The sequence below is a fragment of the Delphinapterus leucas genome, chromosome 2 (assembly GCF_059928025.1).
Source record: "Delphinapterus leucas isolate spDelLeu-1000000601 "Yukka" chromosome 2, BTC_Dleu_Yukka2, whole genome shotgun sequence".
NCBI classification, from domain to species: Eukaryota; Metazoa; Chordata; class Mammalia; order Artiodactyla; family Monodontidae; genus Delphinapterus; species Delphinapterus leucas.
The window spans coordinates 81,466,579-81,493,601 of NC_143130.1; the positions used below are offsets into that span (position 1 = coordinate 81,466,579).

General features: G+C 38.1%; 1 protein-coding gene across 1 annotated transcript in view; it reads left to right on the forward strand.

The window, feature by feature from the left end:
• Window positions 1-6,027: 6,027 nt before the first annotated feature.
• The window catches only part of NEDD4 (NEDD4 E3 ubiquitin protein ligase), a 160,530-nt gene continuing 139,534 nt past the window's right edge, over window positions 6,028-27,023 (forward strand). The window contains exons 1-2 of the mRNA XM_022579560.3: window positions 6,028-6,347; window positions 20,035-20,108. Coding sequence (XP_022435268.2) covers window positions 6,120-6,347; window positions 20,035-20,108 — 302 coding nt within the window. The 5' untranslated portion in view covers window positions 6,028-6,119. The remainder of the gene's footprint in view (window positions 6,348-20,034; window positions 20,109-27,023) is intronic.

Here is a 27,023-nt window from a genome sequence, read left to right on the forward strand (position 1 = left end):
CCTCAGATATATTCATGTTTCAGCAAATGTCCAAATACTGTCTTTTATAGCAGTGGGGTTCAGAATCATGAGTTGCCTTATTTGTCATGTCTCTGTGATGGTTAATTTTATGTATTAACTTAGAGGGTGTTTTTGGATGAGATTAACATTTAAATTGGTAAACTTTGGGTGAAACAGGTTGCTCTCCATAATATTGGTGGGCCTCATTCAATCAGCTGAGGGCCTGAATAGAACAGAAACACTCACCTCCCCTGAGCAAGAGGAAATTCTCCAGAAAACAGTTTTTGGACTTCATATGCACCATTGGCTCTCCTGGGTCTCTAGGCTGCTGGCCCAAATTCAGATTTTGGATATGCCAACTTCCATTATCATGTGAGCCAATTCCTTACAAGTTTATATATATAAACATACACACACATATCCTATTGGTTCTCTTTCTCTGGAGAACCCTGATTAATACGATCTCTTTAATCTCTGTCATTCTGGAATAGTTCCTCAAATTTCTCTGAAATCCATGTCCTTGACATTTCTGAAGATTACAAGCCAGTTATTTTATATTATGTCCCTTAAGTTGGATTTGTGAGATGTTTACTGATGATCAGATTCAGGTTGGGCAGGAATAGCACTGAAGTCATACTGTGTTCTTCTCATTGCATCCTATCAGGCTGTGACATTTCGATTTGTTCCATTACTGATGTTCACTTTGATCATTTAATTACAGTGGTGTCTTTCAGCTTTTTCCCTTATGTACACAACATCAAACTCTGTAAAAATCTCACTTGCCAAACTTTGAATTTACCCATCTATTAGAATTTACATCGGTGTGGACTCATAGTACTGGATTTATTCATTAGATTATAATCTCACAGTACTGGATTTATTCACTGGATCATAATCTGTTGCTATCACTTTATTTCGGTGCTCAAGTTAGTCTGTATTTGGCCAGTGGGAACCTCTTCAAGTGGGCTCCTGTGTCCTTTTGACATGTCCCCATCATAACGTTCATTACTTTCTGGCATAACAAAATGTTCCATAAGAAGACTTTATAAACAAGACTGTTTATAGTGGGATTATTTGTAATAGTTAAACAAAACAACAATAGAAAATAATCCAAAAAAAAAGAAAAAAAAATGGGAAGCATTGACTCTCATTGCTGAAGTGTAAAGTTCAAACTCCTTAACATGGCATGGAAGAGAAAGTTAAAGCAAGAAGCACTGTGCTGTATTTGGGTTTCAGTGGGGAAAAACTTTTAGAATTTACTTCATTAAAATAAAAAAAAGTATACTGGGATCAGACGTTTAACACCATAATCACAAACTGACATTTTTGTATTTGAATGTAATGCACCTTTGGGAAAAGATTAGTAATATCACTGGTGCTTCATTTATATCAAGTGATACAAACTCTGAACCATTATTAAATTTCAGAGCTGCCACTGTAATTTATCTAAACATTGTGCTGTAAACATTTGAAACAGCTAAATCATATAATAAAAGGTCTTTACAAATTCAAAACAAAACCTGGAAACACCCCAATGTCCAACAGAAGAAGAATGATTAATTGTGATAGAGTCATCCAATGGAATATTACACAGCAGTAAAATTAAATTAACTACCATAAACAAATCAGTGTGAATCAATCTCACAAATAGAATGGTGGGTAAAAGAATCCAAGTCACTTTATGATTGCATTCATATAAAGAAGCAAAAATGAACAATGCATTATTGAGTAATACATACATCTGATGAAATAATTAAAAAAACAAGAAAATGGTAAACATAGAATTCAGAATAGTAGTTATCTTTTGGTGAGTGGAGAAAAGGAAATGGAATAGGAAAGCATGAAAGAGGTGAAAAAAGTTGTTAGTAATGTTCTTTTTCTTACAGTAGGTGATAAGTATATTAGTGTCCAATTCACTGTTATTCTTTATACCTTACCTGTTTTTATAATCTTTTGTATGTACTCAAAATTTAGTTTAAAATGTTTCTATAATTTTGGACATGTTAGACACAGTTCCTGTGTTGTCTAATATAGAGGTCACTAACCACAAGTGACTATTTAAATTTACATAATTAAAAAGTTGCACTAGCCACATTTCAAGTGCTGAATAGCCACGTAAGCTAGTGGCAACCATATTGGCAATGTAGATATAAAAAGATTTCCTTCACTGAAGCAAGTTTTGTTGGACAGTACTAGACACGGTGACTATCTCTGAGAAGAGGCTCTGAGAACTCCCTTCCCACACTTGGATTTTCCCTTAAAGGTTAGATTCCTGGAATCCAAGAGTGCAGGTGACCTGTGTCTTGGGTACAGTCTTACACAGAAAGCTTTACAGAAGTGCCCACAACCCCTACCTCATTCCAGAGTGGAACAGCAGCAGTACCGTAGAAGTAAGGCAAAAGATAGGCTGGAGATAGGCCCCATGTCTCTGCAGCCACAAGGGTTGTTCCCAGGCTGTGGAAACAACCACAGGAGCCAGGAAGGGCCAGGAGCAGGTAAAAGAGGTCAGAGGACCTGAAGGGGTCTTCGTCTTTGAGCTAAAATGGCCTGTATACCAGAAACAGATGAGAGTGCTGATTTCTCCAAGGATGCTGCAGGGTGAAGATGCTAGGGCAGAGACTTCTAATTCCCTTCCTATATCCATTCCTCTCCAGTAACAGAAACTCAACAAGCCTTCCCAGAAAGAAAAGTCTCTTCCTATCCTGTATTTAGATACAGCCATGTGACTCTGATTTGGTTTTTTTGTTTTTTTTTTTGTTTTTTTTTGCGGTACGTGGGCCTCTCACTGTTGTGGCCTCTCCCGTTGCGGAGCGTAGGCTCCGCAGCCATGGCTCATGGGCCCAGCCGCTCCGCGGCGTGTGGGATCTTCCCGGACCGGGGCACGAACCCGTGTCCCCTGCATCAGCAGGCCGACTCTCAACCACTGTGCCACCAGGGAAGCCCTCATATCTGTTTTAAGAGTTTAAGTAGAAGGCTCCATTAGCCTTTCTTAAAAATCGAGCATGAGACCTGAACTCCTTTCTTTATTCCTTCCTCTATCTTGTTGCCTACAACATAGATGTAATGGTTGGAGCTTTAGCCTCTCTCTGGACTATGAAGATAAGGGCCACACTCACAAATGGCAAAGCAGCCAGCCGTAAAGTTCCTGGATTTCTGATGTCTTTTGTGGAGCAAAGTAGCCATATTTACCCTGGCCTGCCTACCTCTAGACTTTTATAGAAGAGAACAATACAATATCTATTTTTTAAATCCTACTAGTTTGGGTTACTAACAGCCAAATGTCATTCTAACTGGAGACCGCAACTAGAGACCAGTGGGATCAAGGATGCATCTACGAATGCCAGCGTGGAACGATGAAGACCGTGCCGTGCCCTCCGTCCCCAAGATGATGTTGCACCACAACAGCCTACTAGAACTTAGAATCAACCTTAGAGGAAAGAGCGTTGAGGAGGAGCACTGAGTTGATTAAGATTAGGTTTTTTACTACTGGACAGACAGGAAACTTGAGGTGGGGACTAAGTTCTGTTACAGAATTAAATAGTAACATTCATAGTAACATTATATAGTAATATTAAAAGTAACATTCCCTGCACTACTGAGCTCTGGGTCTGAGATAGACTCTGCAAAGACTGTAGCCTAAACCATGGCAATGGCAATGGCAATGGATGAGGTACAGGGAGTTTAGAGTGGAAGAAGAGGAAGAAAAAGTGAAACTTAAAGAACTCAAACATCTAGTATCAGAAGACAGGCATCCAGCAGATATTATGGGAGAGAGAATTAAAGGATAACTTTCAAAAAGGACTTTTTTTTTGGTATTCCTTACAGAATTAACAACCAACATTAAAGTATCTTTCATATTGTTACCCTTGAGAGATCAGTTATTTAACACCAGAATTTTTTATCCCAAAGACTCATAAAATGAAAACAACTTCCACTTCTGCATTACAATTAATATTTTAGGCAGAGATAAAGAGGTTTAGGTACATAGACTATTAGGAGGTCTTGACGAGGTTTACTGATTTCTCATTTGTTTACTGCTCCTTTATCAGTTTGAAGGCTCATGTAAAAAGAGATTTGAAGGGAGAACAGGTTCACGAACAAGAAATAGCATGGTGATGCCACTGGAGGTTGCTAGAATTGCCTAGCCTTTCACTTGGGGGCAATCTCTAGCAGAGGTGTGAGGCTGGGAACAAATTATTATGCACAATATCACATTCTTCAAACACGCCTCTTACATGGTTGTACACATACATAGTTATTCAAGTCAAATCAACATGAACTTAGTTGAAGGCAGCCTAGGTGGGCAAAAAGCCTGCATGAGTATACCATGCAATTGAGCGACATGTCCAATTGAAGAGGGGTTTCTCATTCTACACAGCTTTCTTGATGGTAGTGGTGATTATTGGACCACCAGCTAATACCACCTTCTCTATTTGAACTTCCTTATAATTCCAGGTACCAGATGCACAGGGCCTCTCCTAGCTTTTGGCTGGGAAATAATAATTACTGTAGTTCATCATATGTCAGTTAACTGCCTGCTTAATTCTTATTATGATTTTGGATTCAGACAGAATAAGAAATCATGAGTCAAATCAGTGGTATTTGGAATTATCTTCACTATTGCCTATTGGCTATATGAGCTGATGCTTTACTTTATAAACCACTGGGATTTCTGGTTGATTTTATTACCAGTTTTAGGTTGTGTGTATCCTTCTCGTCCACTCATTAAATTTCAGTAGGAGGATGGAAGCTATTTCTATATCTGTTTGAAACCATGCCCTGAAATGACATGAATGTCCTACTTAAAATATTAAAATGTGTATCAGAAAGAGATTAGGGAAAAGTATTATTTCCAAAAGAAAAGAGCATACTAAATATTTTCAGATTTTACTCCTAACCTACTAAAAAACACAAGTATGTGACAGTTTATAAAACAAAGACATTAATACTATGATAGCTTTTTAAATTTAGTTAAGCCAACAATTCCTGACCTTTCTGGAATTCTACATTCATGTTTACTTAATTGCCACTTCTTTCTGCCTAATACAGATGATAAAATTTGGATGATGTATTAGTAATCGAATTTTCATACATAACACAAAAGGATCCTGCCAAACATAAAGTACAACAGAATCTTATATAACAAACCAATAATAGTGGTATTTTAAATTGTTTATTCTGTATTCCTTAAGGAAAATTTAAATTAGATTTTGAGATTCTAGAGTTTTGCAAATTTCTGCAACTGTAGGAAAAGGACAAGATATTAATTCTGGCTTAGACAATGAGTGCTTATCATTTTCCCCATTCTGTTTTTGGGTGGTTTGTTTGGTAAGAGTCTTCCTGTGACTGTGGAACTATAAACCCCATCAGACATGACTATAAAATAAGCATGATTATTCCATAGCACAGGAGGTCCTAGTTTATTTTCCCCCTTCTTCGCTACTTTCCAGTGGTGCTGCAGATCAAGGCTTACTTAGCTAAGCAGATTTAGAGCATTAAGCCTGGAGGCTGGACGTTATTGGTAGGCTTTAAAGATGGACAGACCATATGACAGGAAACATTGATTGGTACAGTGTTTACAAATCACAGGAGAGAATTTCAGATCCTGAGTCCAAGACTGATGCGATCCCTATAGGCCTCCCCGTTTGCTACCATGCTCAGGCTGGGCTTTGCCTGGGCGTCTCAAGGTCCAGCTTCTATTGGAATCAGCAGCCTTAACCGACAAAAAAGCGGTCTGATTTTTAGTTTGTGGAGAGAATAATATTAAGCTCTCCTGATCCCAGGTGGCTAGTCAGAGGCCGAGTTCTGGGGCGGATCTCAGTGAGACTCGTTGCCGAGGAAAGCCGCAGCTTTGTTTCCCCGGGGAAGGGCGGACGTCCTCCGGGCGCCACTGCCGGCTCGGCGCAATGCCCTGGAGCTGCCTGGCTCCCAGAGGCGGCCGCGTCAGCCACTATCCTCCTGGCGTGGGGACGGAAGGCGCGCTCGCGCCGCGCGCGCTCCTCCCACCCGAGCCCCAGCACGCACGTTTTCCCACCGCGCGCGGTCCCCGCGCCCAGAGCCCCACGACGCGCGCCGCTGCAGAGGCGCGGCCGGCCCTCCCCGCCCTGCTTCCTCGTGCCATGCCGCCGGCCGGCCGCTGGGGTCGCTGTGCGCCCAGGGGAACACCGCCCCCTCTTCCTCCAATTCCTCCCGCCTCCTCCCTCTCCTCCTCCGCCTCCTCCCTCTCCTCCCTCTCCTCCTCACTACAGTTCCCACTCTCTGGGCAGGGGCGAGTGCGTCCGGTTTGCTGGAGCCATTCGGAAATGGCAGCTTGCGCGGTGGAGGTGTTCGGAGTCCCGGAGGACGAGGTGCGAGGGTCGCGGGGCTGCGGGGCGAGCTTCCCATCGCGCTGCCCATCAGCCGAACGGGAGGAGGCGGCGGCGGCCAGAGGGACTGCTGTCAGCGCCCTCCTCCCTCTGCGCGAGCTCCGGGAGCGCGCCGGGCGCCGTGGGGACTCCCGGGGCTGCCTGACGCGCGCAGGCGGGTGGGGTGGGGTGCGTTAGGGAGCCGCATTTTCTTCGCGAGCCTGTAGATTCTACACCCCGCTCTTCCCTGGAACAGCCGCCTTCCTTGTCATTTTCCTTCAGGAAGTGATGAGGAGGGGGGCTAGGCAGCCAGCGGCGTGAGTGCGCGGGGGCACGCGCAGCACCCCGCCTGCCCCTTCCTGCCACCCCCGGCCGAGTGTGCGTGAGCTCCGGGCGGGGGTGGGGCGGGGCGAATTTCCCTGGAGCTTAGCATCCCAGCTGTTGATTAGCCTGCTCTGGCAGAGAGGCCCGTTGGGCTTAACTTTGTGGACTTTGACCTGAAGACTTACAAGAGAATTGTCATTAGCTGTTTGGGTTATTTCTTTTAAATTTGAAATCCTTTAAAACCCCTTTCCAGGAGACAGGGATGGGAAAGCAGGCAGATAGGTTTTTTTTTCCCCTTCTATTTAGCAGCAAGTGTCAAGTGTGGAAAGTTCACGCTGTGTTTCACTGGTCTTCACTGGTGTTTTAAAAATTAAGCCAAAAAGTATAAATATTTAAAAGAATTTCCCACAGCTGTTCACTCAAAATTCTGTGATTTGAAAATTGTCTCTTTTTCAGCTAAATAACTTAGGCTGGTTATGCCTTAACGCTTATTAAAAATAAGGCTATTTGTAAAGAGTAGTTACATTTTAAGTGAGATGTGCCTTCCCTGTGTTATTGGTGATTGTCTCAAAAATGGGAATGGGTGGGAAATGAAAGGCTATCTAGTCTAACAGTGACAAGTTAAGTTTGGGAAAAGATTTTAAGCATTCTTGTTCATTGACTAAACTGTTATATGTACCTGTTACCAGGGTTAGACCCAGTTAACTGTAAATCCTTCAGCCTAATTTAGATTGATTGCTTAGATTTTCTAAGAGTGTTGTAATAGTACCTTCTCTTAGTAACTTGGTATCTTCAAAAAACATCTTTTATAAAGTGTCTTTTACATTTCTCTTGGAAGTTCTTGGTTTATAAACAGTGGGCAACTTGCTGATGCAAGCAAGTTATCTCCGAGCGTTTTGAGAATGATTATGTGATGCAGTTAATTTCTTAGTTATTGCTACCAGAAGAGAAACAAAGTGATGGTGGACAAATGGTGGCAGCTCAGCAGTCCCTCAGGAAGGACAGTCAGTATATGGCTGAAGATAATATTCTAGCTAATGTTCCATTATTGTTCTGTAGAAGAGATCAGAGGAAAATAATGCAGTGTTGAACCTATGATAGCTTTCTTCTTATCAGTCCGATCTCCCTGCTTGCTACAATAAGTTGTTCAATGCAGATAATCTCAAACTGGCCTCCAACCCAATCAGGCTGGCCTTGGACTTTCTTTCCCTGTTGTTGTTACTACTCAGAGGTAGGCTCTGCTATTCCAGACTTCTCATATCATCTTCTTCCAGCAGAACCAACTGATCATAGCATCTTGCATCTTCTCTCTCTCTTTTCTTTGTACAGATTTGTTTTCAGTTGTCTGCTTCTCACATCACTCTTCTGCCCAGCTGAGATAAATTGAATCATGCCAGTTGCTGGGTGGTCAGTAAGCATCTGGGACTAAGGGCCCTCTGAACTGAGGTTTTCCTGAACTGGATGAAGGATTTGTACTTCTGGGCAGTTTCACTCTGTTCACAGGGTGGGGGTCCCGGTTGTCAGCCTCATGACTCATATTTCCCTCCCACTCCCCTGTTCACTTTTTCCACGTTGAGGAAGAGAGTGAGATAGGCAGATAAGAGACATGATGATGAAGTGTCCTCTTCTACTTCTTCCATTGTAATTTGGGTTATTCATTCGACAGACGTTTTTTAGCTATCTGTTCTGTATCATGCAGTATGCTAGGCACTAGGTACACAGAAAAAAGAGCATCTGCCTGTTTTGTGAGAAGCTCAAAGTCTAGTGGGAAAGACAAAAATCACTTGTTTTCTAGTGGAGGTCGCCATCTCATCCCTATCACTTGCGTTTTATTTTCTGGTCTGTCACAAAAGTAAAAGTGGGCTTAGAAAAGCAACCCCCCCCTTCCTTTTTTTGGAAGAAAAACGCTGCAGCTATGTCATTTTCTAAAACTCACAGACTAGTGATTATAAGTAAGATAGGTTTGATATGACAGCAAAAAGAGATGATTCTTATTTTAAATTTGAAACTGAAACAAAGAAAAATGAATAGGAATGGGATAGAAGATAGTGAGAGAAGTGTAATTTAACCAGTATATACTGAAGAGCCGCTGAGTCACACTGTATGAGCATATTGGTGCTGAAGAATGCCAAAATTTAGGTCATTATATCTCTCTCTCACTTTGGGGTGGGTTTTAGCTCTTCTTCCACATGTGTGTCTTTGAGTAAGAGATGGTCCTGGCTCCATGCATAGAATTTTGCCATTAAAGAATAACAAACTAAGCAAGTAGTATACTATAATTTATACCAAGTTTGCTCTGACAGTCTCTTGGGATTAACAGTAGAGGATAACTCCCGCTCAGCTGTGGTGAGGAGTGTGGTAGATATGGGGCCTGCCATTCAGCATCCCTTTCCCCTTCATTTCAGTGGACTTCCCTGTTATGCAGAGGCTGGAAAGCTAAACACCATGTTTCCCAGACTCTCTTGCACTTAGCATTCTGGAAAGAGGTTGTGAAATAGGTTTCCCAATGAGGTGCACCTACTTGAGACTGGGAAGGTGAAAATGAAGTGGGGCATAACTTCTTGCTTCCTTGGTTTTTTCTGCTGACAAGTGTAGTCATGTAGACATTGAGTATTTCTACAAAAGTGTTTCAGTATCTGTAACTTGTTTTGTGGGTATTGATAGGAAGTTACAGAAATAGCGGTCTAGATTTGGTATGTTCTTAAAGTCAACAGATCTGGCGGTGGCTCCTGATCACCTACCTTTCTGACTTGGGTACACGTAGCAGCTTCCTGGGTAGGCCAGTTCCGAGGTGTTTTCGGGTCCTCTGAAGACACAGCCTACAGCCTGCCTCTCCAGCTCTTCTAACAATTTTGGAAGCACCTAATTCCCTGTATGAGCATCTTTCTTCTTAAAATATCTAGAGTAATTTCTGTTTCCGACAACTGAAACCTGACTGAAACAAGGAAAAGAAGGAAGGAAATAAAGAGGAAAGGGTTGAGTCTCCATCGCCAGTTTGGGAGTAGAGTTTGCACATACAGAAGAATGGATGCCTCTCATGCTGACAGCTGCGACAATGCGTAAGAAACAGGGTAACAAAGAAGTGCATATTCTGACACTTCTAGACCCACTAACACTGAGCAGAAGCAGACCCTGCCTATCCTGGCATTGTACTGAGCCTGAGAACAAAGTTCCCAGCCTATATTCACTGCACACAAAGAAGGAGAAGCACAGTGTGAGCAGCAACTGCGTTACTATCTAACCCAATCTTTCATGTGTTGTTTTTGCCATTATGGCTTTTTTGCAACTTTTTAATTCCGGCATCATTCTAAAGTATTTTTTGTGGGTTTCCATGGGAACAAAGAAGTAGATATAATATAGTTTATTTTTAATAGTTTGCTTTTTAGTTATTTAAAGCCAACAGAAAAGTTGGAAGTACAGTACGAAGAACTCCAAATCCTCCTAAAGCAGATTCTCCAACTGTTGATATTTCACCACAGTTGTTCCATAACCCTTTTTTTTTTTTTTTTGCCATTTTCATTAGTGTTTTTGGAACCATTTGAGGGCAATCTGCAGACACGATTCCCCATCACCACTAAATACTCTAGTGTGTATTTTCCTAAAAGAAGAATGCTTTTCTGCATAACAGCCATCCAACCCTCTAAGCCAGGAAGTCAGCAGTGTTACGACACTACCATCCAATCCATAGATCCCATTCAATCTTTGACCAGTGTTCTAATAATTTCTCTTCTTCCTTCACGGTCCAAGATCCCATCTAGGAGTGTATGTTGCATGTACTTTGTATCAGTTCCTCAGTCTTTCTTATCCTTAACAGTTGTAAGGAGTACAGGCTGTATAACCTATTGATGTTTCTCAACCTGGATCTGTTTACTGTTTCCTCATGATCATGTCAAGGCCACACTTTTGGGGCAGGAATCACAGAGATGATACTGTGTTCTTCTCAGTGTATCGTATCGGGGGTACATGATTTTGGCTTGTCTCATGACTGTGGTTGATAACCTTGATCACTTGGTAATTTTGGCGTCTGCCAGGTTTCTTCTTGGTATTTTCACCGTTTTTCCCTTTATAATTGATTGGTATTTTGTGGGGACGTATTCAGAGATTATGCTAGTATCCTATCCCTCATTCATCAGATCTCCATCCACTAGTTTTACTACCCATCGATGATGACTTCCACCTGAAACAAATGCCACTATTTTTTTATTTCCATTTTTATTAATTGGCATTCTGTGCTAAGAAGAGCCTTCCCTTTCTTGGCCATTTGTTTATCCATTTATTTATTTTTTTGTGTCAGCATGGACTTGTAGAATCCCACCCTATTCAATGGGTTGTAATTAATTTCTATCCTTAAATTTTTTATGGCTCACATTATTTCAGTTTGGCCAGTGGAAGCCCTTGCAGGGAGGTTCCTATGTTCTTGTGACAAGTCCACATCATTCTTTTGAGCTCTTCATTACTTTTTTGGCGAAGATGTTCCAAGATCCTCTTGTATTTTGTCTGGCCCGGCACTGTCGGAGATCAGCCATTTCTCCTAGAAACATTGATTACTTTTAGTAGGATATGGTTTTTAGAAGCCAAGATCTGTGTGCTCACTGTGCTCAGTGCTACTGGATGCCATTGCTCTTCAGCCATCTCAGCAGAGAGAGCTGAAATGTATGTGTGTGCCACACATATATACATATATAAGTCAACACATAAATCTATAGCTATTTCTGTATCAATCTCTATCCATATATCTAAAAATAATTCATATAAGTGTCTCCAATTCAAATCTAATATTGTACTTCAGGGTTCTTTCTAGTCATAAGTACCTCCTCTAAAAATGAAAATGCTGAGTTTCATTATTCTCAATACATTTACTTATGTGCTCAGTCCATTTACTTATGTTTTCGGTGTAACTAGTTTCCCAGTCTTGCAGGTATCTCCTCTGTCTGCACTCCTGCACCCCACTTTCAGCTCCCTGCATCCTTGGGTGCCAGTGGGAGTACTGCTGTGTATGTCTATGCAACACTCTCCTCCTCTCCTCTGAGTCCCATGCCAGTGGGCATGCTCCTGAAGCCTCTCTGTATGACACCTCCCTCTTTGCCTCAGTGCCCCATGCAGGTGGGCATGCTGACTGTGCATCTCCATGAAACTCCCTGCTTCCCCCAAACTCTGCCTCAGGCCTGCCATGGACTCCTCTGCACCAGGAAGAGAAGAGGAAAAAGGACTACAGTCTTTTTTAACAGCTAACTATTAGCAATTCATATGTCATATAGGAATAGAATCTCAGAGGCACCTTTTAAATACATTGCTTAGGGTGAGCAGGGGTATAAAAAATGGAATTTGACTAGGTTGTAATTCTGGCCCTGCCACTTACAGGTCATCTGGCATAAGTTTTTGACATCTTTCAGAGCAGGATTTTTTTTTCACATCTTTATTGGAGTATAATTGCGTTAGTATCTGCTTTATAACAGTGAATCAGCTATACGTATACATATATCACCATATCCCCTCCCTCTAGAGCCTCCCTCCCACCTCCCTATCCCACCCCTCTAGGTGGTCACAAAGCATGAACTGATCTCCCTGTGCTATGCGGCTGCTTCCCACTAGCTATCTATTTTACATTTGGTAGTGTATATATGTCCATGCCACTCTCTCACTTCATCCCAGCTTACCCTTCCCCGTCCCTGTGTCCTCAAGTCCGTTCTCTACATCTGCATCTTTATTCCTGTCCTGACCCTAGGTTCTTCAGAACCTTTTTTTCTGTTGTTTTATTTATTTATTTTGCTGTACACGGGCCTCTCACTGTTGTGGCCTCTCCCGTTGCGGTCCGGACGCGCAGGCTCAGCGGCCATGGCTCACAGGCCCAGCCGCTCCTCGGCATGTGGGATCTTCCCGGACCGGGGCACGAACCCACGTCCCCTGCATCGGCAGGTGGACTCTCAACCACTGCGCCACCAGGGAAGCCCAGAACCTTTTTTTTTAAATTCCATATATATATGTTAGCATACGGTATTTGTTTTTCTCTTTCTGACTTCACTCTGTATGATAGACTCTAGGTCCATCCACCTCACTAGAAATAACTCAATTTCGTTTCTTTTTATGGCAGATTTTTTGATTGGGTTTTTTTTTTGATATTGAGCTGCATGAGCTGCTTGTATATTTTGGAGATTAATCCTTTGTCAGTTGTTTCATTTGCAAATTTTTCTCCCATTCTGAGGATTTTCTTTTCATCTTGTTTATGTTTTCCTTGGCTGTGCAAAAGCTTTTAAGTTTCATTAGGTCCTATTTGTTTACTTTTGTTTTTATTTCCATTTCTCTAGGAGGTGGGTCAAAAAGGATCTTGCTGTGGTTTATGTCATGAAGTGTTCTGCCTATGTTTTCCTGTAAGAGGTTTATAGTATCTAGACTTACATTTAGGTCTTTAATCCATTTTGAGTTTGTTTGTTTGTTTGTTTTTTGCAGTACACTGGCCTCTTACTGTTGTGGCCTCTCCCATTGCGGAGCACAGGCTCCAGACGCGCAGGCTCAGCGGCCATGGCTCACGGGCCCAGCCGCTCCGCGGCATGTGGGATCTTCCCGGACCGGGGCACGAACCCGTGTCCCCTGCATTGGCAGGCGGACTCTCAACCACTGCGCCACCAGGGAAGCCCTTTTTTGAGTTTATTTTTGTATATGGTGTTAGGGAGTGTTCTAATTTCATTCTTTTACATGTAGCTGTACAGTTTTCCTAGCACCACATATTGAAGAGGCTGTCTTTTCTCCATTGTATATTCTTCCCTCCTTTATCAAAGATAAGGTGATCATATGTGTGTGGGTTTATCTCTGGGATTTCTATCCTGTTCCATTGATCTGTATTTCTATTTTTGTGTCAGTACCATACTGTCTTGATTACTGTAGCTTTGTAGTATAGTCTGAAGTCAGGGAGCCTGATTCCTCCAGCTCCATATTTCTTTCTCAAAATTGCTTTGGTTATTCTGGGTCTTTTGTGTTTCCATACAAATTGTGAAATTTTTTGTTCTAGTTCTGTGAAAAATGCCATTGGCAGTTTGATAGGGATTGCATTGAATCTGTACATTGCTTTGGGTAGTATAGTCATTTTCACAATGTTGATTCTTCCAATCCAAGAACATGGTATATCTCTCCATCTATTTGTGTCATCTTTAATTTCTTTCATCAGTGTCTTATAGTTTTCTGCATACAGGTCTTTTGTCTCCTTAGGTAGGTTTATTCCTAGCTATTTTATTCTTTTCGTTGCAATGGTAAATGGGAGTATTTCCTTAATTTCTCTTTCAGATTTTTCATCATTAGTGTATAGGAATGCGGGAGATTTCTGTGCATTAATTTTGTATCCTGCTACTTTACCAAATTCATTGATTAGCTCTAGTAGTTTTCTGGTAGCGTCTTTAGGATTCTCTATGTATAGTATCATGTCATCTGCAAACAGTGACAGTTTTACTTCTTTTCCGATTTGGATTCCTTTTATTTCTTTTTCATCTCTGATTGCTGTGGCTGAAACTTCCAGAACTGTGTTGAATAATAGTGGTGAGAGTGGGCATCCTTGTCTTGTTCCTGATCTTAGTGGAAATGGTTTCAGCTTTTCACCTTTGAGAATGATGTTGGCTGTGGATTTGTCATATATGGCCTTTATTATATTGAGATAAATTCACTCTATGCCTACTTTCTGGAGAGTTTTTTTTTTATCATAAATGGTGTTGAATTTTGTTGAAAGCTTTTTCTTCATCTATTGAGATGATCATATGGTTTTTATCCTTCAGTTTGTTAATATGGTATATCACATTGTTTGATTTCTGTATACTGAAGAATCCTTGCCTTACTGGGGTAAACCCCACTTGATCATGGTGTATGAGCCTTTTAATGTAGAGCAGGATATTTAATTCAGCTGATTTGCCTGTCTCCTAGCTATGTCTGTTGTTAAGAATATTCTACAGCACCTGGAGACATGTAAGATTGCTGATTTGAATTGCTAAACCCACTGTTCTACTGAATCGATGTTACTGACCTCTTCCTTCTTGAAGCTTCTATTTAGTCTGGTTCCCATCTCAATCCTGTTGAAGTTTTAAGAGGATAAATGAATGTAAGGCTAAGAGGTCTGCAGATAAATGACAGGAGGAAGGCACAGCACAGACAAATGGTAAAAGGGTTTGATAAAACTTTTATGGAATAACTATGTCTGTAGCTCAACATAACCTCCTGGCCTGACCCAAATGTCTGGCTTCCCTCGTGTGAGCCATGTTGGGGCAATGAAGAGAGTAATGTGAACAAACAATCATGTTAGTGCATATGGATGCCTTAATGAAGATATCCTCTTTCAGAGTAAAAGAGTCAACTGAAATATAATCATAGCTGCCTTTAATTGAATGCTTGCTATATGCTGGGCTCCAGGTTCTGTGTTCTCAATGCTTTGGCTGTAATTGTCATAACAGTCCTGCAAAACTAGGTAATGCTCTCCCCATTTTACAGATAGGAAATCTGAGATTGTGATTTGCTCAAGGACTTATCTCAGTAGGTAGCAGATCTGGGATCGAAACCCAGAACTCTTTTGTAACAAAGACATGGTCTTTCCTCTGTCCTACTGCACATAGTTGCTCAAATAAAAGAATTTAACAGAAGAGATTCTTTCTCAGCAAGATGATGAATGGAACATGTGCAAAATTAACTTGTAATTGTTCCTCTGTTCTTCCAGATCTTCTGTCTTTTTTTTTTTTTCTTGTAGCTTTTAGGTGGACCTATGAAGTACTTGAATTCTGTATTTGCTTGACAAATATTTGTTGAACTCTTACTATATGTAAGGTGTTTGAGTCAGGCTATGAGGCTATAACGATGGACAGCAGACTTCACTGAATTTACAGCCTAGAGGGAGAGAGGGCCATTAAATATGTAATCACACATCAATGTTTTATAAATGTTTTGAAGGAAAAGGAGTGTAAGATAAAAATATATAACAGGAAAGAAAAGAATCTTATATGGAGGAGGGGAGAGAGTATGAGGAAAAGCTGAGGAAGTAGACTAAGGATGGATAGGAGTTAGCCAGGCAGTGGAGGAAAAAAGCCTTCTAGGTAAATAGAACTGCATGTGTAAAAGATGAAATGGAGTGGAACATAAAGAAGGCTAGAGTGTTGGAGAGAGAGGGATGGTATCAGGAGGTGAATCTGTAGAGGAGAGGAGAGCAGAACCCAGTCAGGCAGGGCCTGAAGGCCGTTTATTAAGGATTTTGTATTGGATCCCAAGTGGAATGGAAGCTCACTAAATGTCTGTGTGAGCATACACACATCATCATCATTATCATCATTAACACTGCTATTTTTTTATAATTTTTTTCCTCATATAGTTAACATTTTCTTTGCTTGTTATTTCTTCATTTCTTCCTGCCCCTCTGACTTTCCATCTGTGATAACTTTTTTTCTGCCTGAAGTACATCCTCTAGAATTTCTTTCAGTGAATGTTTCCTGCTAATGAACTTCCTTGGTTTTTGTTTTTGGCTGAAAATGACACATCTTTGCCTGCAATTTACAACCTTTCCATTTTGCTTTCAAAAGTCAGTAAAGCTGTCTTGTGAGTGGAAGGGGAAGATTCCAGCTTTAGTGAAGAGCCCTGATCTGCTTGAGGATAATGTCTCTTTTTTGATTAAGAAAAAGATGTTTCATTTTTGTTTCTTTTTTACTCATTTGGGTACTATCCAGAATTCTGTTAATAATACTTTTAATATCATGATTCTAAAATTACTTAAGAGTTTGGTCTCTAGTTGCAACATATATGTTCTTCTTCATTTTCAAAGATGATGTGAGATGTGATCTCTGCTTATGGATGTGATTGAAGAGAGCTGTTTGGACAATTTTCTATCATAAATTTCTAAAATGAAGTTAAATGAATGCAAATATGCAAATAAGCGGCATTTCTTATTTAATTTTCTGAAAGAATCTTAAATCACTGTAGCTTTACATCATTTAACCACAGCATCTAAAGTAAGTAGTTCTCATCTTTGTGGTGGGAGATGCAAGGATAAAGTTTAAAAGTTGAATGTATCTGTGACTGCAAGTTATCATCCCCTGGAATTGTTTTTAGTTAATGCTTGCTAAAAACAAGAGACTTCTGGGGGATAGTTTCAGTAGAGGCTAACATGGATGATTTTAAGTCAGGAGCTCCACAAATATGGATTAACTTTTTTAGAGAGGTATATGATAATTTCTTTCCTCAATTAAGGTCATTTACAAATTATAAACACTTGTCTGCACTTAGAAAAGGTAAGATTATTTGCTGAGGGCACCTTTGATTATACTTTACCACTTGAAAAAAATTTTACTTATTAAGTCATCAGAGAAAAGATTTCTGATTTTCAGAATCAGTCCTACTATAAAGTATAGCCACTTTCCAGTCAACTGGTATAGGATAATTCAGCTGTAGGGCCAATAGAATATTTTAATTGGCCTAATTATTCAATGACCTTACAAGAAAAAAATGGTAGTTCTGTAAATCTCTTCAGATTTTTGGAAATCAATTCCCACAGAAAACTGAAATTTCAGTTTATGTTTTCCTCTCTGATTTTCAATTCTATCTTTATTTCTGATACTTGAGGATTTCTCTTCTTACTTGCAGGATCAGCTGTATATTTAATTATATTTGGTGATGGAGGAAAGTTATAAAATATCTAGCATCTCTAGTCAAGGATTTTTGTATTATCTGAATTTGTCATCTGATTTTTGAAGCTGATAGAATATTTCTGTTATCATATTTATTCAATGAAACCTCCAGGAATAAGGGTGGGTCTAAGTATTTAGAAATGGAAGAAGATTGAAATAAATACCCTATGATATGTATATTTTCCCCCACCCAGATCTCTCCTCAGAAAAGAGTATGACCTACTACTTGCTGATGGAATAATTTTATTATTTTTAAAAATTTTTATACAGTTTTGAAAGGTTACTTTCCATTTAGTTATTACAGAATATTGGCTATATTCCCCATGATGTACAGTACATCCTTGAGCCTATCTTACACCCAATAGTTTGTGTCCCACACTCTTATATTGCCTCTCCCCACTGGTAACCACTAGTTTGTTCTCTATATCTGTCTGCTTCTTTTTTGTTTTATTCAGTAGTTTGTTGTATTTTTTAGATTCCACATATAAGTGATATCAAACAGTATTTTTCTTTCTCTGTGTGACTTATTTCACTTAGCATAATGCCCTGCAAGTCCACCCATGTTGCTGCAAATGGCAAATTTTCATTCTTTTTTATGGCTGAGTAGTATTCCATTGTGTGTGTGTGTGTGTGTGTGTGTGTGTGTTTATACCACATTTTCTTCCCATTCATCTGGCTGATGGAATAATTTTACAATAAAATCAGTTAGATTGCTCTCTGTTGGGCAACATTTATTTCACATTTGTTGATCTTATAAATGCTACTGTGAATACGTTGTACTTATGGCCTTGTGTACATGAGTGAGAGTTTATCTAGGGGTTATATCTAAAAGTGCAATTTCTGGGATATTGATTTAGAACTTTTAGTAGATATTGCCAAATATCTCTTCAAAATTATTCTTCAGTTTATACCCCCACCAACAGTGTATTCGAGTTCTCTCTTGTGCTTGCTTTGGCAGCACTTACACTAGAGGCCTCTTTTATTACTGGTGAAATTGAGGATCTTTTTATGTGTTTATTGGCCATTCTCTATGATTTCTTGTATTATGTTGTTTAAACTTCACTTAATGGCTTTTAGGAGTTCTTTATATAATCTGGATAATCATAATTTGTCCATGGTGTATATATTTTAGATATTTCCACCCTGTGTGTCCCCTTGTCTTTTCATTTTGTTCATGGCATCTTTTTCCATATGAAATATATAAACATAATTTTAGTGTCAAATCTAACAATTTTTTCCATTAGAGTTTGTATTTTTTTAATCCTTTCCTACTCCAATGTCAGAAATATTCTAAAGTATCTTATGAAATTTTTAAAGTTTTCTTTTTCACTTTTAGAATTTGATGTATCTGCAATTTGGTTTTAGATATAGTATAAGATAGTGATCAAATGCTATAGTTTACCTCTTTACTCATTCTCACTTTTCCCTGTGAATTTTAGAATCATTTGTTAAGAGCTATGAAATAATTCAAGGAGGGGAGTTGAAATTGTATTGAATTTATAATTTACTTTGGAGAAAACAGATAATATTAAATATTTACTTCCATGAACACAGTGAATTTCTTCATTTATTTATATTTTTCTTATTTTCTTCAATAATTTACAAATTTTATCCATAAAGGTTTTGACTTTTATTAATTTTATTTGAATGTATCTAACAGTTTTGCTTACTTGTAAATTTTTAAAATGTGCATTCTGTTTTATAGTATTTTTTTACCCACCTTTTTATTTGAAAAATTTCAAATCTATGAGACAATAAAAAGAATAGTATAATGAACACTTGATTACCTGTCAGCTAGATCCATAAATTGGTAACATTTTGCTTATTCCTTTTATTTCCATACACACACACATACGCTCATGTTCAACTTTTTGTTTGCTGAGCCATTTAAGAGTAAGTTTCAGGCTTTATCTTACTTTGTCCCTAAATACTTCAATATGTATCTCTTAAAAGTAAGACATTCTTGGGCTTCCCTGGTGGCACAGTGGTTGAGAGTCCGCCTGCCGATGCAGGGGACACGGGTTCGTGCCCTGGTCCGGGAAGATCCCACATGCCACGAGGCGGCTGGGCCCGTGAGCCATGGCCACTGAGCCTGCGCGTCTGGAGCCTGTGCTGCACAACGGGAGAGGCCACAACAGTGAGAGGCCCGTGTACTGCAAAAAAAAAAAAAAAAAAAAAAAAGTAAGACATTCTTACATAAAACCTCATAATACTATTATGATACCCAAGGAATTTAATGTTTCCTACATTAAAATATCAATACATTATAGTTTTATTTAATATATATTTTATTGAATGGGATTTTTAAAATAATTACCTAAGTAATTATTACAAATGATTATGAACTCTGAATTTTGTGTTATCCTGTACCTAGCAACAATGATAAATCTATATCAGTTCCAATAATTTGTCTTTAGATTTTCTTGGAAGCAATGATAAATTCTTAGTCATTATAACAGTTTGGCTCCAGCTTTTTTGGCTTTTCTTTGTAGATAATCAAGTCATTACAAATAACAATATAGTTTTTATTTTCCTTTATATAGCTTTTAATCAAATTAATTCCTGAAAAATATTCTTCCCGTTAATTTTAATATCCTGTTACCTTATTTTATATATATATATATATATATACACACACACACATACATATATATATATAAAGATAATGTGTCTTGAGTAAGTTATAAATATATGAAAATAAAATATAAATTTTTGTATTTTAGGAAACTTCCCGAATTGTGAGGGTAAAGGTTATAGCTGGAATAGGCCTTGCCAAAAAGGATATCTTGGGAGCTAGGTAAGTGTAAGAAGTTGGGTTGTAATTTTAAAACTTTGTATTTATTAATTAGTTTTTTTCCAAACTTTGGTTAGATGAAAAATTGAGTAATATTATTAGTAAGCTGTTGTATGAGGTAGAATAATGTTTCTAGTTGGTGGTTTACTAAATTCCTTGACATCTGAATTGCAGAGTTTGTGAACTTAGGCAAAGGTATAACTGAGAGTGGTAGTTATAAGATACATTATTGAGTTCTGTTTCTGAGAATCAGTAAAATTCTAACAGACAAATCCTTTTGCAGATAACAACCATAAACTCTGAACATATTATAAAATCCAGCAAGTTAAAGGCAGTGGAGAGTGAACAGAGCAGGTAGAGAGTCTATTGGAGAGTCCATGTTTGGAGGTGTGGAGTTGTACTGAGTGAGTCTCCAATTTTATGAATTAGTCTGAGGCCACATGGAATCAGAACATGGAAAAATTATAATATTCATAGCCTGGGAAATCAGAAGACTTACTCTGAAGAAAACATGACAATGGTGGGGATTCTGGAAGGGAAAGAACTAGAGAGGAAATTCCCAGACTATGTCCACTGACATTTTTGGCTGACCCTGAATCACACACATGATAGCAGATTCAAAACAACTCATTGGAGGACAAAAGATCTGAACAGAGATCAGGATTGCTGCCCAAGAAACAGAGCTTGTGGTTCTTGTCCAAGTAAGATAATGAATTACATGATAAAAACAAATTCTCATCAAAGAGAAAGTACAGTATCCACAGTCTCCACAATTTAACATTTATAATGTCTAAGATATAATCCAAAGGTATGTAATTTATAAAAAGCCAGGAAAACGAAACACATTCACAGTAGAGAAAAGAAAATATGCTCACAATAAGTCAAAAGATTGGAAATCTCGCGAATGAAACAGAAACCATAAAAAATGAAAATTCTAGAACTGAAAAATATAATATTTGAAATTAAACTTCTTGGATGAAATTAACAGCAGAATGGAGATGACGAGGAAAAATTAATTGAACTTAAAGATAGATCAATAGAAATGATTTCCCAACCGGAGATGAGAGAGAAACAAAGATTTAAAATTTTTTCTAAATGAACAGAGCGTCAGGGACTTGTTAGATAATATTGAACAGTCTAACATACATGTACTTGGAGTCCTAGAAATAGAGGAGAGAGAATGAGGCAAAATGTTGTTTGAAGAAATAATGGCCAAATTTTTTCCAAGTTTGATGAATGACACAAGTTTATAGTACCAAAAAAACACCAAGCAGGATAAACACTGAGAAGAACATACTGAGGCACATAATAGTCAAGCTGTTGAAAACAAAGTATAAAGAAAAATTCTGACAGAAGAAACTCAGAAAATGACAAATTACATACAAGGGACCTATAATTCAGTTGAGTACTGACTTCTCACCAGAAACTATGGAGGCCAGAAGAAAATGGAACAATAGAATAGCTGTCAATCTAGAGTTCTCTACTATATTCAGTGAAAATATTCTTCAGGATGATGACAAAATAACATTTTCCGATAAAAGAAAACTGTGAGACTTTGTCATTGGCAGACCTGCACTATGATAAAAGCTAAAGGAAATTCTCCCAGCTAAAGAGGTAGATATCAGATGGAAACTCAGGTCCTCAGAAAGGAATGAAGAGCATCAGAAATGGTAAATATCTAGAAACATATGAAAGACTTTGTGCTCTTTTCATCATAATTTTTTAGAAAAAACATATGCCTGTTTATATCACAACTTACTGTTTTGTATTGTCTCATAGATGGAATACATATAACAACTATGGCATAAAGGACAGGGATGGTATGCACTATGAACCTTTTTAGTAGAGTGTACTATATTAAGTGTAAGTGGAATAAAAAGTAAGCATGTATATTGTAATACCTAGATAAATCACTAAAAAATAGTGTAGGGCTTCCCTGGTGGCGCAGTGGTTGAGAGTCCGCCTGCCGATGCAGGGGACACAGGTTCGTGCCCCGGTCCGGGAAGATCCCACATGCTGCGGAGCAGCTAGGCCCATGAGCCATGGCTGCTGAGCCTGCGCGTCTGGAGCCTGTGCTCCGCGACGAAAGAGGCCACAGCAGTGAGAGGCCCGCGTACCGCAAAAAAAATAAAAATAAAAAAACAAAAAATAATAATGTAAAGAATTATAGATTAAAAAGCAATAGAAATTTTAAAATGAAATTCTTGAAAAAATAAAATAGTTAAACAAAAGGCCAGGAAAAGAACAAATGATCAAAAAAGAGAGAGAGAGAAAGGGGAGAGGGAAGAATAGAAAACTAGTAATAATTTGATACACCTAAATCTAATCGTAACAATAATTACATTAAACATTAATGGACTAAGGTGAATATGAGGTAGAAATTATTAGAATGGATTGAAAAAGAAGACCCAGCTAAATGCTGTCTATAAATGATGCACTTAAAATAAAAAGACACAAGTAAGTTGAAAGAGAAGGGATGCATAGCCATACAAACAAGCATGTGAAGACTGAAGTGTATATTTTAATATCTGATAAAAGAGATTTCAACACAAAAATTATTTCCAGATATTTCACAACAATATAAGAATAAATTCATCAAGAAGATAAAAGAATCATAAAGTTGTATGTTGCTGCCAAGAGAACTTGAAAATATATGAAGCAAAAGTTGACGGAATTAGAGGGAGAGAGAAAAAAATTCCACAATCATAGTTGGAAACATTAGCTCTCTCTCAGCAGTTAATAAAACAAGATTAAAAAAAACAACAAAAACAGTAAGTTGAACAATATTATGAACTTTGATGCAAAGAACACTTCCTAACAACCGCCAAATACACATTCTTTTCAAATGTACATGGTATATTCACATTATTTATCGATTGCTGCACAACTATAATTACCTCAAACTTAGCAGCTTAGAAGAACACATTATTTATGATTTCATAGTTCCTGTGGGTCACAGAGTCTGTGCATGGTTTAACTGGGTCCTCTGCTTCAAGGTCTTGAAAATCTGCAATCAGGCATTGGCCAGGGCTATGGTTTCATCTGAGGCTTGTTTGGGGAAGCATACACTTCCAAGCTCATGTGGTTGTTGGCAGCATTCAATTCTTTCAGACTGCCAGATTGAGGGCTTCAGTTTTTTGCTGGCTGTCAGCCAGAGGCCATCCTAAGTTTCTTGTCACATGGCCTTCATATGACAGCTCACAGGATAGCAGCTTGCTTCTTCAAAGCTATCATAGGAGAGAAAGTCTCCTAGCAAGATGGGTTACAATCTTTTGTAATGTAACCACATACATTTTGTCACTTTTGATATAATTATTGGTTAGAATACACAATCCTTCCCATATTTACGAGGAGGGGAACACAAAAGGCATGAACATTAGGAGGTGGGGATAAAAGAAGCCACCCTAGAGTCTGTCTGCCATATTATGCTGGGCAATAAAACAGTAAATCAAACAAGTGCAAAATTTACATTATTTTCAAGGGCATATGGTACATTCACCAATTTAGGCGATGTGTAAGACCACAGGACAAATCTCAAGAATTTAGAAAAGATTTAAATCATATGGAGATGTTCTCTGATAACAGTGGAATTAAGTTAGAAACCAATAACATCCCAAATATTTGGAAATAAAACAATACACTTTGTTTTGTTTATAAGTCAAAGAAGGAATCAGAAGATAAATTAGAAAACATTTTGAACTGAATGAAATTAAAATATAGCAACATCAAAATTTGTGAGATGCAGCTAAAGTATTAGAGGAAAATTTATAGTTTTAAAATGTTTAACTTAGAAAAGGAGTAAGATCTAAACTTAGTAAAGGAGTAAGATCTAAATGAATGGCTTGAGTTCTGAGATTAAGAAATCAGAAAAAGAAGGGCAAATTAATTCCAAAGTAAGTAGAAGGAAGAAAATAATGATAAGGGCAGAAATTAGTGAAATAGAAAATGGACAATGATAGGAAAAAATCATTGAAATGAAAAGCTCATTCCTTGAAGGGATCAATAAAAATTTTAAACTTCAAGCTAGACCAATCAAGAGCAAAACAGAGAGAAGGCACGAATTACCATAATGGAACAAAAGCAGAGGCATTGCTATAGACCCTATGGAAATGAAAAAGACAGAAAGGGAACACTGTGCGCAACTTCATGCCAATAAAGAATCATGCACAACTTAAATGAAGTAGACAAAATCTTTGAAAGGTAGAAATTACCAAAATTGATCACAGAAGAAATAGAAAACTTCAGTAGCCCTATATTGAACCATATATAGCAATATATGATCAGGTGGGATTTTGCCTATGAATATAAGGTTTGTTCAACATTTGAAAAAAGTCAACCACTGTAAATCATCACATTAATATAGCACAGAAGGAAAAAAATGCATGATCATTTCAATAGGTGTAGAAAGTACATTTGTCAACGTTCAACACCCTTTTATGATAAAAACTCTCAACAAACTAATAATAAAATGCAGAATTAGTTTAACATATGAAAATTAATCAATGTAATATACCATATTAATAGAATAAAACAAAAACATGATCATTTCAATAAAAACAAGAAAAGCATCTGACAAAATTCAGTGCCCAATCATGATACAAAGTCTTAGCAAACTAGCGATAGATGGGAGTTGTAGACATGATTAAGGTTTTCCGTGAGAAAGACAATAGCTAATATCATGCCCAGTGATGACAGTCTGAATGCTTAAACTTAAACTCAGGAATAAGAAGCGTTGTCTGCTCTCACATTCAGTTCAACACTGTACTGGGTGTCCTAGCCAAGTAATATGACTAGGAAAAGAAATAAAAATAATGCAGACTGAAAAGGAAGAAACTTTTTACTTGTAGACTGTCTGATCATGTACATAGAAAACCCTAAGGAATCTCAAAGAAGCTGCTAGAACTAAAATATAAGGCCACAAGATACAAAGCCAGTGTACCAAAATTAGTCATATTGTTATATCCTATCAATCAATTAACAATTGGAAAATGAATTTTTAAAATCTCTGTTTACAATAATATAAAAATTTAAAACTTAGAAATAAATTTAACAAAAGATTTGCAAGCACTGTACACTGAAAACTATAAAACATTCCTGAGTGAAACTGAAGATCTAAATCAATGGATAAATATTTTCATATTCATGGATTGGAAGATTCATTATTGTTAGAGTTGTATTTCTCTCCAAATTGAATAGATTTGGCTCAATCCCAATCAAAATCCCAGCCATGTTTTTTTTTTGGAGAAATGGATAAGCTGATTCCAGTATTGTTACGGAAAGTCAAAAGACATAGAATAGCCAAAACAATTTTGAAAAAGAAGAACATAGGTGGAAAACTTATGCTACATAATTTCAAGACTTTCTATACAGCTATAGGTAACAAGACAAAGTAGCATTGGCATGAGAACAGATATATTGTTCAGTGGACTAGAATAAAGAGTGTAGAAGTATACACACACCCCCACACACATACACATATACATGTACATGGTCAGTTGTTTTAAGCATTAAGGTAATTCAGCAGAAAGGATAGTCTTTTAAGTACATGATACTAGAACAACTGGTTATCTATATGGAACAAAATGAAGCTCTTTCCTTATCACACATAATACAGAAAATTAATAAGACCTAAAATTAATAAACTTCTAGAAGAAGACATAGGAGAAAATATTTGCTCTACTGAATTACACAGAGATTTCTTGAATGGGACTCAAAAGATATGAACCTAAAATTTAGAAAGAAAAATGTTGAAACAGACTTCATCAGAATTAAAAACTTTTGTTGTTTGAAAGACACAGTTAAGGAAGGGAAGAGGCAAGCCACAGATTGGGAGAAAATGTTTTCAAAACATATATCTGACAAAGGCCTTTAATTCACAGTGTATAAAGACCTCTTACAACTCAATAATAATATGGTAAAATGGCCAATTAAAAATAGGCAAGACTCTTGAACAGACATTGTCTGTGGACTTTCCAGGTGGAAATGTCTAGCTGGGTGGCGAGATCAGGAATATATATTTATATTTATGTTTTATATTTATATTTGAGAGGATATAGTTAGTTGTTAAAACCATGGATGAGACTGTGAAGGAAATATGTAGAGAGAAGAAAAGGGAGAACCAGAAGGGACTTTTGTCATGAAAGCTAAACGAGATGAGTTTCAAAGAGGAAATGGTTAGTATTATCAAACCTACAGAGGACCAGTAAAATAAGTGCCTAGAAAGTGTCTATTGTTTTAGCAAGATTGGTGACTTTTCAAGGAATGGATCTGAAGGAAAGAGGTGGAAACCAGATTATAGGACTGTGAAGAGCACTGGGAGTTGAGGAAATGAAGAAAGGGAGGTCGTATGCCATCACGGTTAAGCGCAGGGCCTCTGGAGCCAGGTGCTTGAGTTTCAGTTCTTGGCTTTTCCGCTTCCTAGCTGTGTGATCTGGGATGAGTTGACTTACCTCTCTGTGTAAAATAGAGATAATAATCATACCTACCTTATAGGTCGTTATGAGGATTCCAAAATTTAATATATATAAACTGTTTAGAACAGCGCCTGGCACAGAGTAATTGCTATATAAATGTTAATTGTTATTATTATTACAGATTATTCTCTTGGAAAGTTTGAGACAGAAAGAAAAGAAATCTAGTTTGCTTTGCTGGAGGCAGGAAGGAGAGTCAAGGAGTTGGGGGAGCTTAATAACATTTCTATGTCTGGAAAAACCTAGGTCAAAGAAAAGCTGGAGATACAAAAGGGAGAAGTCAAAATAGATGACGTAAGGTTCCAGAGGAAGTGGGAGGAAACTGGACAAGGGCGATTGGGTAAAATACCTGCATCACTGAGATTAGGGCTAAGATGGGCTCTGATAAATACCAGGATGTTGGGAGTATTACAATGACTTTGATTTTTGTCAATTAAAGTAAAAGGTA